The sequence below is a fragment of the Rhagoletis pomonella genome, unplaced genomic scaffold (genome assembly GCF_013731165.1).
Source record: "Rhagoletis pomonella isolate Grant_MI unplaced genomic scaffold, Rhpom_1.0 Rhpom_scaffold_00004, whole genome shotgun sequence".
Taxonomy (NCBI): domain Eukaryota; kingdom Metazoa; phylum Arthropoda; class Insecta; order Diptera; family Tephritidae; genus Rhagoletis; species Rhagoletis pomonella.
Genome location: NW_023458558.1, coordinates 13,129,247 through 13,146,526, shown reverse-complemented (window position 1 = coordinate 13,146,526; position 17,280 = coordinate 13,129,247). Strand labels below are relative to the sequence as shown.

The 17,280-nt window shown below is 32.3% G+C and overlaps 1 protein-coding gene across 1 annotated transcript in view; it reads right to left on the bottom strand.

Moving 5' to 3' along the window:
- Positions 1-6: 6 nt before the first annotated feature.
- The window catches only part of LOC118737038 (mitochondrial coenzyme A transporter SLC25A42), a 29,425-nt gene continuing 12,151 nt past the window's right edge, over positions 7-17,280 (bottom strand). Inside the window, exons 2-8 of the mRNA XM_036467276.1 lie at positions 3,891-4,092; positions 3,675-3,789; positions 3,284-3,472; positions 2,640-2,759; positions 934-1,079; positions 633-819; positions 7-557 (exon numbers count right to left, since the gene is read on the bottom strand). Of these exons, the coding sequence (XP_036323169.1) occupies positions 404-557; positions 633-819; positions 934-1,079; positions 2,640-2,759; positions 3,284-3,472; positions 3,675-3,789; positions 3,891-4,086 (1,107 nt within the window). The 5' untranslated portion in view covers positions 4,087-4,092 and the 3' untranslated portion in view covers positions 7-403. The remainder of the gene's footprint in view (positions 558-632; positions 820-933; positions 1,080-2,639; positions 2,760-3,283; positions 3,473-3,674; positions 3,790-3,890; positions 4,093-17,280) is intronic.

Here is a 17,280-nt window from a genome sequence, read left to right as displayed (position 1 = left end):
TTTCTAAACACTTAAGTGGCGACCCTCGCATATGTAAATTAAATTAATCGCATTTCGTTATATATATTTAAATATTAGCACATATAAAAAGGAACAAAACTCGGCTCTCGACAAATTCGAATCTAAACGGGTAATATTTTAGTATATGACAGATTGCTCTGAAAATACTCGAACGTACACGCATGTACCTACATATATTTGTATATCTAGAATTGATAATTGAACCATTTACGTTGACGCGGTTTATGAAAACAGCAATAATGTATAAAAATACTAATTTATAAATTATAAGTTCTTCGCTATACGGTTCTGTGCCGTTTGCCATTTATCAAGTAAAAAAAAAAAAATTATGTAGATATATAACAAAATATAAATTAAGATACAAAATTAACAGCTTCATGATCTAAGCATCGTATCGGCCACGTTTCAAATGGAATAATTCCCTAAGAAATTCCTTAATTAAATCGTAGGCAGAGAAGCTGATGCCAACCGCAATTGGGCCTTTAATCCAGTTCATGCTAAGGCCTTTGTAAAAGCCATTCTTGATACCTTCCTCCCTAAAGAGCGTTAAAGTGTTATAACAGATTAATTAGTCATTTTAAATTATTCATAGGTTTGTTACGATGACTTACTTGTAAATCTTCTTCAGTGTTGAGTATATGGTGCGATATTGATTATTAGCGCCTTTATTGACACCCATTGTTTGCATTCGCCGACGCACTATGTCCAACGGATAGCTAGAAGTCTGACCCGCTGCACCAGCAACAGCACCAAATGCCAGTGAGACTAGAGTATTCGGTTTAGCGTTTCCTGTCACCTCTGTAGACATGCAGCATTATAATTGAAATAATAGTTGTTAAAGATTTTTAAATATTACACATTTTCTGTCTTCTAATTATTTTATTGGATAAATTAACTTTCATAAAAACTTACCATAATATTCACGCTTAAGTGTGCCGTAGGTGAAGAAGGATACTCCTGCATATGGTATCACGCCCAGTACGGTTGCAAAATAACCTCGGTAAAGAGTGCGTGGCCCTTCTTCCACCCAAATTTTGACAAAAACTTGACGAAGTGTTCTGCAAAATAAAGTTACCTAATTACCAATCAAAACTCTTTACGCCTCACTTTGTGGAGCAAGGCGTGTTTTAAGTAAAAAATATCCTGAACTACTTGCCGCTCATTTACTTCAATAGTGTCATAACTTAAAAAAGTAATAGGCTACATAGATGATGCGTCTGACTCGAGTACGGCTTGGAATTTACATACATATACTCACATAGTGAAAGTGAATAGATTTTTTGTTCTAGTGAGATACTGCTAATCAATACAGCTATGAAATTTTTACACAACATAGAAGAAGAGGTGACGGTAATTTCCGCATACTTAACTCAATATTTGTATTTTTCGGAATATGACACTATTAAAGTAAATGTGTTCTAACATTTTTTTTTTTTTTAAATAAGTTATAGTGAGTGGGTCCATCCATATTAAATCGACCATTTTTGATTTGGATGAATTTTGAAAAGATTCGAAAAATATAAAAATTTACAGAACTTTAAAATTTTACTATACAGTACTCTCACTGATCTTAAAAGATCTTGAAATTTTCAACATGTTTTTTACAAACTATAAAATAAAAATAAATTTCAATTAAATAAAAATTGATAACCTTATTTCGGGGGGAAAAATGTTTTTAGGTCAAAAATTCATACGTTAAAAAACAGCTAAGTGAAAATTTCAGCCTCTTAGAATAATTTGGAGGTATTGTAAAAAAAATTTGCCGAAAAGGTTTATAAGTTTTTGTTTTTACGAGGTTTTAAATCGCCACAATATCAACTTTAAAACGAGGGCAGAACCATTTCTCAAACTACAATAGTTTTTGAAATATTCAAAAAATAAACTTTCAAAATCTCTGAAATTGTGAAATTTAGAATTTTGCATAATTTCAAGAAGAAATTTTAATATTTTACCTTTGTAGAACTTCGTTATATGATAAAAGAAAAGTTCTGAACAAAATTCATCCAAATCAAGAATTGTCGATTTGACATGGATTGAGCTTAGTTTACATACAAATATTAAGATAATAAATAAAAAAGTCTAAGTTCGGGCGAAGCCGAACATTAAATACCCGGCGCACGTATTAAATATAGTTTTTCAACCTTCCTAAAACTACCGTCACATTGTAAGCAGGGGGTGGTTTTACCCGTATTTCAAACATCTTCGATAAATGAGATTAACTTTTATAGTTATTAGTGGGTGGTATCACGCCCATTTTCCAAAATTCCTTTATATTATTATAATGAGACTTCTTTTCAAGGGATTGTGTGCGTATCAATTTTGAGTAAATTAACGTCCTTAAATTTCGAAATATCGAAGTTTCAGCATTTCTAAAATTTACTGTTATAGGAAAAGTGGGTGTAATTTTAGTCCGATTTCTAAAATTTTCACGGTTTTGCCTTTTATGCGACAAGTACAATAATTATACCTATTTTGGTACAAATTGATGAAACGGTTATGTGAACAAAGTTATAATACCCTTGTGCATAAGTGCGCTCGGGTATTCAAAATAGCTTGGAACCACAAATGAACCAAGGAGAGTTGTGCGCTTATACTTAAGTAATTTTCAAAGAACATACTTATAGCCAGTGTATTTGTCTGTGACAGCCATGCGGGCGCGTGCCAAATCGAGTGGGTATGTCAACGACTGAGAAGTTATGCCAGCCAAGGATCCAGCTATAAAACGTCTGCCTTTAGTGCTGTGAAAAAAAAAATATATATATATCTATGTAAGTGTGTAAGTAAAATTATTATTTTAAGTTATCTAAACGAGCATTCCAAGAAAAAAGCCAAACTAGTTACTTTTCCGGACGAATTTTTCAACAGAAATGTAAACGGATTTTTCTTTCAGCGGAAATTCCTTTTTAAATATGTATATAAATTGATATAGAAATCGATCTGCCAATTAAACAAAAATTAAATAGCCGTTATCAATCATTTTCATCTCCGGACATCAACAAATCATATACCCGGAGTAACTTCACGAATTATCAGTGAATGGGCGTAAAGTGACATGCAAAAATTATACATAATTAAGCAAACATCTAAATTTATAAAACGTGTACGTATATTTATAACGTGTACGACTAGTTCCGTCTCAACGATGGAATGCTCCTAAAGATCTTTCAAACGATTCAAATTATTATTGCAATACTTTTTGGGAGTATACATAATAAATACGTAATACGTATACATATAAATACTGTCAATCCCTATAACTTACTCGCTGCCGTCCTTATCCACTTGTAGTATTTTCCGCCATTGTTCATGTGCCGTAAACTGTATGGCTGCATAAGGCACAATGCGTGCCATTGTAGCCGAATTGCCGCGCCATAACGCCAAGATACCCTCTTTTTCGTAGGTATTTCTCAAAAAGTTTACCGCAGCCTTGAATGAGTAGGGAACATTTTTACTGTGAAAAATTTAATTAAATCAAGGATTAATTTTATGTTTCCATACTAGATGGTCTGTTACAGTACTCCAGAATTTATGTAGTTAGAAATAGTCAAATTTAATCCGAAGGATAGTACTGAATATACTGACTATTTACAACTATGTAAATCCTGGCGTAAGGAAACACGCTAATTCTTTGTTTTAATATTTTTACAGCTTACCTAATTTGAAAGTTGATTTTCGTGCGATCCAGCGGCGCAATAGTGGTTTTCGCTAAAGCTCCAGCGGCTGAACCGGAAACCAAACTAATGAAAACTTCATCGAAAATTGTGTTGGCTGTAAAAAAAAGAGTGGGTGGTGAGGTGCCGTACTGAATAGTAAGATTTCTATTCTACTATATACATGTATGTATGTATGTATGTGCATATGTTACTCACCATTATTATTCGCCGTTGTGCTGGTTACCGTTAATTGTTTGGTATTCGCTTCTGTTTGGCTTTGTACTGCAGCCTCTGTGGTACTGACGTTTAATCCAGTTGCATTGCCGCCAACTGCAGCACCCGAAGTTAATTGACTACCTGACGACGACTTAAGGGACATCGCAATGCTGGGCTGCTCGAGAAGACGGCTCATTGCAAACTGAAAGCAATCAAAGGAAGTTGTATGTACATATGTGAAATTAAGGATCTTAAGAGTTGACACATTTTCATAACAGATAAAAATAGATATTAAATTAGTTGTGTTCATAAGTTAATTAACGGCGAAAAATGATTGCCATTTGAAGAGCTTCATTTGCATACGAGCGTGCCGAAGAGGATGCTCTGCGAGAATTAATGCAATATACTAGTACACATGGGCGATTCCAGCGAAAAGTCTACCTCAGCAACCAAAAAAAACCATAAAAGTCAAATATCTAACTATTTTATAGGTCGATTTGGCTGATTTTTATAATATATGTTTGTATGCAAGTACGTACGTATGCTTGTATTTAGATCTGTATATAGTATGTATGTATGTACAAACACACAGTGGGGAGCAGAAATGAATATACGGTGATTTTTGTTAAATATCTGCAAAAGTTTTACAGTTAAAATTTTTTTGTTATTTTTTCATAAAAAATATGATTTATGCTTTAACCAAAACCGTATAAATAGAACTTTCAAACTTTATACAGAGCTTAGAAAAATTTAATAAATTTTCATTAAAATTAAAATTTTTAATTTGATTTTGTAGAATATTTTTTGAGTACGCAGTTTGATAGCCCATTAAATTGTAGTATAATAAAGTGCTACTTTTAAGCGGCGTTGATTTTTAATATTTTTTTCGCTGACGGTTTTTGCGGTTTTTTTCTTCAACACGTGCAATTTATAACATTTTGGCGTTGTTTTTTTTTGTTAATTTTCTTTGCAAACGGTCTTGCACATTTTCTTCCATAATTGCATAACCAAGTTCTAAAAAATAAAATTAAAAGGTACAAATTTTTGATGAAAATTTTTTACATTTTTCTAAACTCTGTGTAAGGTTTAAATTAATTTATATGGTTTCGGTTAAAGCATTAACCTTTTTCTGATCAAAAAATAACTAAAAAATTTTTACTTTAAAACGCTTGCAATTATTTAACAAAAATCACCGTGTACTCCTTTCTGCTCCCCACTGTCTGTATGTATTTATATATGTAGGAAATTCTTAGAGAAATTTATGCAAATTTTGTTAGATTTGAAAATTAATACTAAAACCAAATTGAATGCCAACCGTTATGATAAATCCACTGCATATATTGCATATCAGCTGAAGAACAAAAAGTCAGCGTAAATAAACTGATCTATGTAGGTATATTCAGTTCTTTGCTTTCCACATTTGCTAAATTACATTTTAGCAGCTATTTTTAGGTTTTGTCAGAATATATTTATCTAAAATTGCGTCGTGATCACACATACATACATATGTACGTATCGTCACTAGACACGAATAAAGGCGCGACCTCAAAAGTTGACCGCGAAAAAAGGCGCACAATAAAAACTTCAGCGAAGAAAGTCTCTTAACATAGTTGACGGCGAAAAAAGATGCGTAAACTTATTTTCGCGGTCAACTATATTTGCGGGTGTAATAGTATGTACATTCCGTAAATAGTTTTTGGGGTATAATGCCGAAGTTACAGTCCTTGGCCAAGCATAAATCTATGATTACGCGTCTTTCTTCCCCGTCAAATTGGTTATGCGTCTTTTTTCGCCGAAGTTTTTCTTACAACTTACCATGACTCGCAGGCTATGAATGCCGCGATCGGAGCCCAATTGCAGGCACAGAGCTTCGACTGCCACGAGATACCCGCGTTTCTCTGATTTGATACCGTGTCCAGACTCGACACCCAAAATATCCCCAACGAGTGTCCGGCAAGTGGAGACTCCACCCATGACACCAACCATCTCTTCACATGTCAGCCCATCCTACTCAGCTAACCCCTCTCCCACAGCGCGTTTATTGGGCCTGCCGTAAGTTGAGTTTGGCCACAACGATTGATGGAAAACTGACCTGGGCGGCGCTAATTAGTGTCGCTACAATTCAACGACCTTCTCTGTGTGGCATCAGGCCTGGTAAGTCTACCATTGACTATATTTAACAGCACATCAAATCCCTGAGGAGACACTGGATATACAAATCGACACACACAACCTGTTTGTCGATTTTAAAGCCACTCTTGCCAACAGGTAATACTCTGGGCTCTGTAGGCAATTGGATAGCTTAGCCCTTTCGCGACGAACATTAATTACGCTCTACAATTCTTTCGTAATGCCCCTTTGTTCTAAATGGCGCAGAAACATGGGCGATGCCGAAAAAAGCGAGAAGGCTTTTGGGGCTTATTCTATGTAAGTTCGTTGGCCCTGTTCGCGTAAGCGACGAGTGCTGGGGAAGATGGAATGACATATTGTACGAGCCTTTTAACGACATGGACATGGTTAAGCGCATAAAAATACGATTGCACTGGCTTAGCCATGTGTTGTGCGCATGGATGACGATACTCAGGTGAAAATATCCTTCGACTCGGCACCCGTCGGTGGACACCAAATAAGCTAGCAGCATCAACACCTATAGCTTGTAGATGGAGAATGGTACCAGTAAAATACAAAGTCTTACAAATAGAAATATTTCTGTAAATAAGGAACCTTTTTGACAGGAAACATCACTTTATTCGTTGAGAGCGGGACTAGGAGTGCTGCTACAATGAAACTGGTCTGAATGCAGCTAGAGAAATGTTCTTCCATTCGGAACTCACAGGCTCGTTCATAATAGATAAATACACAAAGCGCATTCAAAAATTCGAACATAATTTTTTTTTTGCGTAACGATCAAAGTCATTGCATCTGAACAAATAAAGACCGTAATACTCTCAATGTTATTTATGTCTGTGGTCATAAGCAATAACCGCTGAAGTCGAAAAACCCGAACTCAGGAAAAAATAAGAATAAAATAGCATATATAACTCAATTCTTTCTTAAGTCGACTTAGGCGGTTATTGCATATGACAACAGATATACACCCCGCGACAAAAGATAGCACATCAACATTTCTACCAGTTTTGCCTTCTTTTCTTAAGCTTTTTTAAAGGTTCATTATTTTCATATAAAACTATAGCTCTGTATCCAACAAATACCATATAAATTCAAATTTCAGACTTTGTAAAGAAATTATAAAAATTCCATAAACTTTTCTTCTCAGTTCCCAGCATTTTCAATTTTAATTTCTAGAATAATTTTCGGTATGCAGTTTTATAGCTTATTAAATTCTAGTATAATAAAGTAAAGGTTTGAAGTTGCTAAAAAATCACGTTGGTTTTTTTTTAATAATTTTTTTCTGACTTTTTGTGGAAGAAAATGCGTGATACCGTCAGCAAAAAAAAATTCTCAAAAATCAACGCGATTTCATTGAACTAAAATTGAATGGGCTACAAAACTGCATACTCGAAAATTTTCAAGAGATTCCGAATAAAAAGTTGAAATTATTGATGACAATTTTTTGCTCTTTTTATGAAGTGCTTTGATTTTATGGTTTATGTTTTATGAAAATAACTGCGAATGTTAGATTAAAACAAGGCGCACACTTTCATTTGTTGCCTAGTTTAGGTATGTACATATCGACGCCTCCAAACCATACTATGCTAAGTCTCCCTAAATCACTGATGACTTAGCATGATATGGTTTGGAGGTGTCGATATGTACATACGTAAACTAGGCGTCGATATATCCAAGAAGTTAGGTCATCTGTTATGATGTGATTTAACTGTCTGGACATGGCAGTCTAGTATTTTTGCAGTGTTTGCCGCACCAATCAACACAATTATTTTTTGAGAAATTTGCCAATTTTCCATACCGCACATGGCTCAGATCAACTCAAATGATAGTATTGTTAAAAACACCTAAGCTTTATTCAGTTACCCTCGTATGACTACTTAATATCTGGCGGGGGGTCCGCAATAAATACATACCAAATTTCGCTACTTACGACTGCCTTGTGAATACCGCAATTGTATTGTGCTTCCTCAAAAAAATAACGTATGACTGTTCGCAATCTAGTTATTCCCATTTCTGATGTATGTATTTTCATTCAGACGACTAATTGGTTCATTGAAATATACATGTGTATGTGTGTATCTATTTATATATGCCCTGTAGGGAAAGCTACTAGTTGTGAACTAGAATTCTACCAGTTTGCGTTTTAGCCCAACTAGTTCACGTTCTATCCTTTTTCAATGTTGGCGACTGGAATTTTTAACATGGCGATGTGCTACGAAATGTCAATTATCAGGCATCAGCATCTACTAGTAGAAATACTAGTAGCATCATACCAGTTAATGAGATAGTCTGCCAATTCATCCCTTGTGGAAAGCATAAGTATGACATTTTGCTCGCGGCCCCCCAACAGTCGCAATGGTCGACAGGGCAAAGTACTGAGCACAGGTGAAGGGAATTTTTTTTATTATTTTTGTAAATTCATTTTAATTTCATATAAATACATATATATTTTTTAGTTAAATTTAAAAATTACAATAAAAATCTAAACAAAATAAATGAATTAAAAAAATTTTCTCTCCACCTGACTTGAACTTGTTTCATAGCGCAAGTATTTCTTACCACATGTATGTTTTTTCTGCAATTTGTAATTTATATTTATATTTAAATTGAAATAATAACTTAAATTAATTTAATTTGAAAAATCTTAGCCCCCTCCAAGTGGACTCGAACCTGCGATCTCAGAACTAGAACCAGTTGTCTTCACGCAACGCCACAGCTGACATTTGTAAGAAAAACGATTAATTGCGTTTTATTTTTGGCTTTGGCAATTCAAAGTCAGATGTCGCTGAACGCTTAAGTTCTTCGAAATTGTCGAAATGTAGCACATACTAGTTAATGAACTGGTATTTTTACTGATTGGTTTGGCTTTTCAGTGCACGGTGTATGTTTAATAGGGTGGTCCAGATAAAGTAAAGTCGGAATTTTAATGCTCTCACCTCCTAGGATTGTTGTATATCGAAAAAATATACCCCTATTTTTTATATTGAAATAAAAAAATATTTAGAGATCGCTCAAAGCGCTCAAAGTTTTCCATGTATTTTATATTCGAAAAAACTACTTTTCATATAAATGGTATAGAATTGTAGAAAATCAACATTTTTCGATCGAAAAACTCTGGTCCTCTTCATGAGACTTTCAATAACAATATCCAATTGATTATTTAACCATTTTTGAATATTATCGATTTTTTTTGTTCATCCCCCCCTCGCATTTTCTGGCATTTTCTGGTGGTTTTGGAAGGCCTATAAAATATAGTTACTAAGCAAAAATATAGCTCATGTTCAGCCTTCTCAGGATTAGATAGAAAAGCAAAGCGAACGGGTCTGGTCGTGAACGAGGATAAAACGAAGTATCTCCTATCATCACACAAACAGCCAGAGCATACGCGTCTTTGCATACACGTCACTGTTGACAGTTACAAGTTTGAAAAAGTAGACGACTTCGTTTATTTGGGAACCTGCATTAACATCAATAATAATGTCAGCCTTGAAATCCAACGGAGAATCACTCTTGCCAACAAGTGCTTATTTGGACTGAGTAGGCAATTTAGAAGTAAAGTCCTCTCTCGTCGTACAAAGATCACACTCTATAAGACGATATAACGATGAGCTGTATGAGATTTACTACGACATGCACATAGTACGGCGGCTCCGCTGGCTTGGCCATGTCGTTCGAATGGACAGAAACGCTCCTGCTCTGAAAGCATTCAACGCGGGCGGCGATGCTGGTAACAGAGGAAAAGGAAATACCAGGTGGAGAAGGACTTGGCTTCACGTGGCATTTCCAATTGGCGTCAGTTGGCACAGAAGAGCTTAGGCGGTTACAGCGCCAATAAACAAAAAGAAAAATATAGCCTCATACAACGAAAACCATATAAATCAAAATTTCAATTTGTACAAATATTAAATTAAAAATCAGCAAATTTTCATCAAAATTTCAGAATATTTAGAATAATTTTTGGTATGCATACAATTTTGATGAAAGATAAAGTGTAAGTTTGAAGTTGATAAAAAATCCCGTTGACTTTTGAAATGTGTTTCCATGTAGATTTATTAAATGTAAATTAATAAATCAAGAAATCAATGTACTTCCAGCTTTAACTGCGCAGCAAAAACTTCACTTACATGTAATAGGTAAAATCATCCGAGAAATTCGTACACATCGCTAAACTTTTTTAGATTACGGACCGCATTATTTTAAAATAGGCATGCCATTGGCGATAGTCGCTATCTTATCAATTTATAAACAATAGCATTACTTGTAATCGATAGGGTAAGCAAAAGCCCATTTCCAGATATTTGTAATGCATTAATTAATTAAAGGCAAATCAAAGCGATTGCCAAAATTAAGAAAAATTTTGCTGGGTATCTATTCCACATTCATTCATATAAGAGCTGAGAAATCTGTTGATGAAAATGTTCCGCATTTTTTAAATCAAGGCCTATTTGAAATGGACTCGCTAGAATGTTGAACGATTTTTTTGATTACAAACAACTCATTAGCGTAGAGATTAAATGTGTGACGTCCAAGCGATTAGCGAAAAATGAAGAAAGGAGAAAGCAAAACATACATAACCCAGCAAGAACCCAGCAAGAACGACCTAACGCATTCTCCAATACACTTACAAAATTGTCAATAAAAACCAACACATTTGCATATTAGCCATTATTATCCATATGCTATTATTTGCGTTATATAACGCGTTATTAATAGCATAATAATATTTGATTGAAAAGAGACAAATACATATAGAATAATATAATAGCGAATTCCATGTAAAAGAAAGAAAAAACTGCTCACACGTGAAACGATTATGCGTTAGATTTCTCCAGGAGCCCCTATGTAAAATGATGGAAAGTTTTTGAATTTTTCACATTAGTTAACAGATAGGGTTCTTACTGGGAAGCAGCATATGTACCTACGTGGAGAGGGTACAATTTATGTATGTACGTATGTATGTATATACTAGCAGAATAATACTTGCACATACATAGCTTCTTGAGGTTAAGCCGAGTGATAAACACATAATCCAGATTTGTTTGTGTTTTAAAATCTTTATGGAAACTCTAACGAGTTTATATGTATGTATGTATATGCTGTTATACAAAAAAAAAATCCTTTATTCCATATATATAACAGCTATCGTGTATTTTGCAAGATTTGTCAATTTCCACTTTAATGTAGACAAAGTTGCAATTCATTGTGCTTTTGTTAAAATATTTCAATGAGAATAAAATTTCCGGCTGTAAAATATTAAAACAAATGCGGAATTTTTGAGAATTATAAAATGCAATCTAGACAAATTAGCGTCGCAAAATCCATAAGTAGAACTTCTGAACTTTGAACAATAATTTAAAAACGATTTAGTATTAATTAATTGAAATACATATGTATTAGTCTCTAGAAATAAATTTGCTGATATCAGTGATGTGTCTAGCCAAACTTTCCTATAAGTAGAAAAAGGAAATTAGAAAGCGACTGCGGACTTAAACAAACCCATATTATTTGCCCAGCTTTTTTATAATACATACATACATATAGACAATTCTTACAAACTTGAATTTTTTTCGGAGAAAAAAAATGTTTTTCTTAAATCGTGAGCACATGTCTGAAATTTTTAGTATACCTTCCTTCAACTGCTACAATACAAAATCCAACGTGATGCAACGTTTTAAACTTTAAAATTTAAAGCAACGCACCATACGTTTTTTACACGTTTTTCTTTTTGGAAGCGGAATGTGGGCGTAATTTTAGTCCGATTTTGAAAATTTTCAACTTTACACGATGATATGTATGTATGTATGTAAATCCCAATTTCAAATTTTGTGCAAACATTTTCAATTATAATTTCTAGAAAAATTTTAGTACGCATACTTTTAGCCTATTTTAGGATAATACATATCGCACCCTAAATACAAAAGGGTCACAACTCAAAATTTTCCAAAACTGAGTTTTTTGCATAAATTAATTCAGAGTACACATCTCTAACAACTGCAAAAATTTCGTTCACATAACTATCTTCTTTAACTGGAAAAATACAGTTATGTCTATTTTTATGTCAAGTGTGTTGCTTTTGCACGATCAACTAAAGAGAATTATTTTTAGTTGCGTTAATGTGCTCAAGAACAGCTGATTACTTTTATTACACATAAAGAGTTTTATTTTGAGTTCTGCCTCTATAACTGTAAAAAGTGATAAATTTCGTGGTATATTATTTTGCATTGTGCCTCTTAGATTTGTGAAAAGTGAGTTCAATTAACAGTATTATTTATTTATGTGCCTTCTTTGATTAAATAATCGTGAGCGTCGTAAGTTTTATAATTTTTTTTTATTTTAAAGTAGAAAAAAGAATTAAATGTTAATGATATTGGTATTAGTCTTTTGTTTGTTTACTTATTTTGCATGCCTTTTGTAAAATCTTAAATAATTTGCAATACAAAATTTAATTTTTAGTTGTGACCCCTTTGATGGAAATGTCTTGCCCAAACCTTGAACATTACTCAAGCACAATGGAAACTGATTGTAGTGTGCCTTGTCACAATGATGATAGTAGCACTAATGCATTTAGTGACTCTGGGAGTGAATTTTGTGTGTCCGGAAAAAGCAGCACCTCGGAAGAATACTCAGAAGAAGAATTTCATCACTCCTGTGAATTTTCTTATTATTCTTATTCTTCTATTCAGTCGGCGGTTAGGAAACTTATAAAATTAAAACATTTTATCAGTTAAAAAGGCACAACTTAAGATAATATCACTAGTTAATCGAAAAAATTTCAGTTAAAGAGTCATAAATCAAAATTTTGTTTTATATTTTCATGATGGAACAATATTTTCTTTAAATATTACAATAATTTTTACATAAAACGTTTTTCGTCTCTCCCGAAAATCTTAGTATTTTGAGTTGTGACCCTTTTGTATTTAGGGTGCGATATGCGTCTTTTATTTTTAAAGAAATATATTTTTGCGTTATAGTAGCGTATATTTTAATTTATTTTGTTAAACCTCTTATTTTATGAATATTTAAGTTTTATTTTTAAATAGTTACTTTGGGAATTTTTTACAAACTCGTTTCAAACTAATTAAGTGCATTGAGATGTTAACTAAGTATAGGGGGATGTAATTTATTTGCTTATGGTTAGATGACAATTGAATATATGTATCTACAGGCAGATTCGGCATTTCACTTCCGAGTTAATTTGATAGAAATTCACTCGGAAGTAAATTGCAGAAACTGCGCGAAACTAAACTGCAAAAAAAAAAAGAAAAACTAATGAAAACGCGAGTTGTTCTTGTAAAATGAAAACTATTTTCATAATTCACACATCCTCTTCTGTGACAATCAATAATTAGTTTAGCGCTACCCTACTGTTTTCTATTGTCTTCATACTATTTTCCATATACATACTACTTCTTTGCGAAATAAAATTTAAAATAAATGACATCGGTTTATATTGATACATAACGTGTTTTTCAGTGTTAAATTTTTTGTTTTATTCATCTCCTTCATAGTTAATGCAGTAGAGGGAGGTTACCTAGAACTAGGTTGCTTTTTAAACACCGCTAAAAGCACATATGTGCGCATATGTATGTTTGTAGGAATAAGCATTTAATAATAACCTTTTATTTAGCAATACCTTGCAAATTTATTATGAATTAACAAGGCGTTCTGTAAACTGTTAATATGGCGCACGATTTTATGTAGCAAGCACCTATGTACATAAGTGAACATCTGCCCAACAACATGTGTTAATTTGTTTAAGCCATACGTGTATTGAAGCAATTTTTCAGATATTTTCGGTGAGAAGCAAATTAAATTTGTAATAACATTAGAGAATATTTTTAGTGCATACATACATCTGTTTATCGTCATTTAGAAAAGGTACATATGTATGAACTTACATAGTACGTACACATGTCAGGCCATGAGAGCCAAAGGAGCCTATCTACAAAAAAAAAAAAAAAAATTATGTAATATGAGAAAGAAAGGTGTATAAATACGGTATTTTAAAAAAATTTATTATAGAAAAAAAAACTAAAGGGCGAACCTTTTAACTCGAAAAGGTGAAAAAAATCCAGTTTTTAATTAATTATTTCTATCTAAAAAGACCTGACCTTTCGATTGAGATGATTAAAAACAATAAGAAGCCAGTCCAGTGATACAGGCTAGCGCTGTGAAAAAGTTAATATACCCTTGTGCACAAGTGCACTCGGGTATAAAAGTAAAACTCAATAATAATTATTAAATTTGAATGTAAAAATAAAACCCACAAAATAATCATTATTCTTGATCGAAAAAATAATACTCAAATATTAATTATTATCTTTAATCTTTATTGGGTAAACTCCAAAAATAAAAATCATTGTAAATTGTTAAATTGTGTTGTATAGTTAAAATTATTTTACGATGATTACAACTTGTTGATGTTTTGGTTAAAGTTTCGAAAAATATTGATTATTTTCCATCACTAGAAAAACCGACACTCGAAAAATGTTGATCTCAAAACAAGTAATTTTTAAGCAAAAACCACAAAACCGACTTCAATTCTCATTAAAAAATATATATATATATATATATATTTCAGTATCCAATAATCGGATCTTAACCAGATTAGTATGGGACCACCTCTGGTACATTACCTTTCCGATACAGAATTATCGAAATCGGCTGACGTGGTCCCAAGTTATGCGGCAACATACATACAAAAAAAGAATATTCAGACGAACTGATAACCTCCTCCTTTTTTGGAAGTCGGTTAACGACCACCTAAATATGTATAAATATCGATAGAGAACTAATGAAAACCGCTTTGCAAAAAAGCAACAAACAGTTAAATCACCATAATATGTACATATACTATATGTTTGCATACAAATGTGTGTATGTACACTAAGGTGGTCCAAAAATGCACGTGAAAAAGTAAAGTCGGAATTCTTATTCTCTTATCCGCTAGGAATGTTCCGAAAAAAATATACCCGCATTTTGTTTTATTTTGAAATCAAAAAATATTTAGAATGCACTCAAAGCGCTCAAAGTTTTCCATATATTTATATGGGGAAACAAACATAATTTGTAGAAATGGTATAGAATTCTTGAAAATCAATACTTTTCGATCGGAAAACTCTGTTTCTCTTCAGGAGATTCCCAGTATTCATACCCAATTATATTTTTAACAATTTTTTCATAGTAACTATATTTTATAGGTCGGCCAAAACCTCTAGAATATGCCAGAAAATGCAATTGTGGGATCAAAAAAAAGAAATTTTTTGGGGGTGAGAGCATTAAAATTCCGACATTACTTATTTTGGTGGACCACCCTAATGTACACACAACCTAAAGTTCTTTGGCTTAAATCCAAAACAAAATTTATAGATGCCTATAAATAAACATATTTATCTGGCAAGTTCGGTGCTCTGGAAGAATGTATCTACATACATATCGAGCCCTAACCACCAAAATAACGTAAGCGCCTTTTTTTCAAAATTTTCTTTTCGATGCAGAAATACATCTAGATGCCCGAGGAATATTTCTGCATAAAAAATAAAATTTTGAAAAAAATGTCGCTTACGTTATTTTGGCGGTTAGGGCTCGATATGTACATATGTATGTGCATGCTTATTCAAAGGTATGGTATTTCGCTGTTTACTGCAAAGCTTAAAAGTGTTGCATAATCAATAAAAAAAAAATATTTTTACACTTTATTTAATTTGGCTTTATTGCAATTAGGCATATGTTATATTTTCCGCGCGCTGCATCAACAATCAGAATGGCCAAGTGAGCAGAGCACTGACACGGACAACACAGAGCACTGACAACACAATTTTTTAATTGTTTTTTTTTTTATTTTCGTTTAAATTTCGAATTTTGTTGTTTTAAAAAGAAAAATATATAATTTTTGAATTTCGTTTAATTTTTTAAATTTAAAATTTTCCATTTAATATTTTGGACTTTATTGTATTTATTTTAAATATTTGTTCGATGATACTGTTTTAAAAAGAAAAATATATTTATTGATTTAATTTAATTTTTAGAATCTAATTTAAAATTAATTTTTCTTTTTTGAATTTAATTTTTTAATCTTATTTACATTTTATTGTTTTAAAAAGAAAAATATTTTTTAATATATGTTTTTTTAGTATTTTTTTAATTTTATTGTTTTAAGAAGGAAACTATTGTTTTTTTTTTAAGTTTAAGTTTTATTAGTAAAAGCCAAACAATACCGCTATCACGCCAATTCTGGCAACTATTCACAGTCTTTCGAATGAAAATTGTCAATTCTGGTAACTATCTTGAACGCTTTTTCGTGCCTTTCGAATGACTAATTTTAGCAATAATTTTTATAAAAATGAAATGAAATTAAAAAAAAAATATATAAAATTTAAAAATTAAGAGAAAAGTAGACTAAAAAAGAAAATAATGAAACTTAAAAAAAAGGTTTTTAACAATAGAGTTTAAAAATTTAAAGAACAAAATTTTATTTTAAAAGAAAACAAATTCCGCTCGAATGAGACGCCAGTGCTCTGCTCACTTTGCCATTGTGACTGTTGGAGCAGCGTGAGCGAAAGTGAAATTTATTGAAAACAAACAAAAATGTCATAAAGTTAAATGCTTTTATTTACTTAACTTTAATCTTCATTAAATGGTGTTAATGAATTATTAACTTCCTCTAAATGGTAATTTTTTCAAATCGTTACTGAGAATAATAAAAATAGAATGGCGCGTTTCTCTAGGTAACGGAACTCTTCTTATTGCCGTTCTTTTACACTGCCGGAACAAAGTATTGGCACAGCAAATTTTTCGCAATATATGCAACAATTTTCATTCTAATATTTTTCCGCTAATTTCGTATAAAAATATGGTTCATTCTACAACAAAAAACATAATAATAAAATATAATTCCTAAACTTTGTGCAAAACTCATGAAAATTCAGAAAATTTTCATTAAAATTTTCAAATCTTTAATCAGATTTTATAGAATTTTTTTGAGTATGTAGATTTGTAGCCCAATCAATTTTATTATAATAAAGTACTTTGTTCCGGCAGTGTAGGTTGTAGATGTGTTTTTGACGAGCTGTACGTAGACGTGATTTTAGTTAGTCATAGGCTAAAGCGAATGCTGAAAATCAGGAAATATCAGCTGTAAGAATTGTTTGACAGTCAGCTGAGACTGTTTTACTTAGGGGGCTGTACAATGCTACATACTATTTCCAATATCCTTATAAAGCTCATTACTTAAAAAAAAGTCAAATAATCTTTTTGCGCA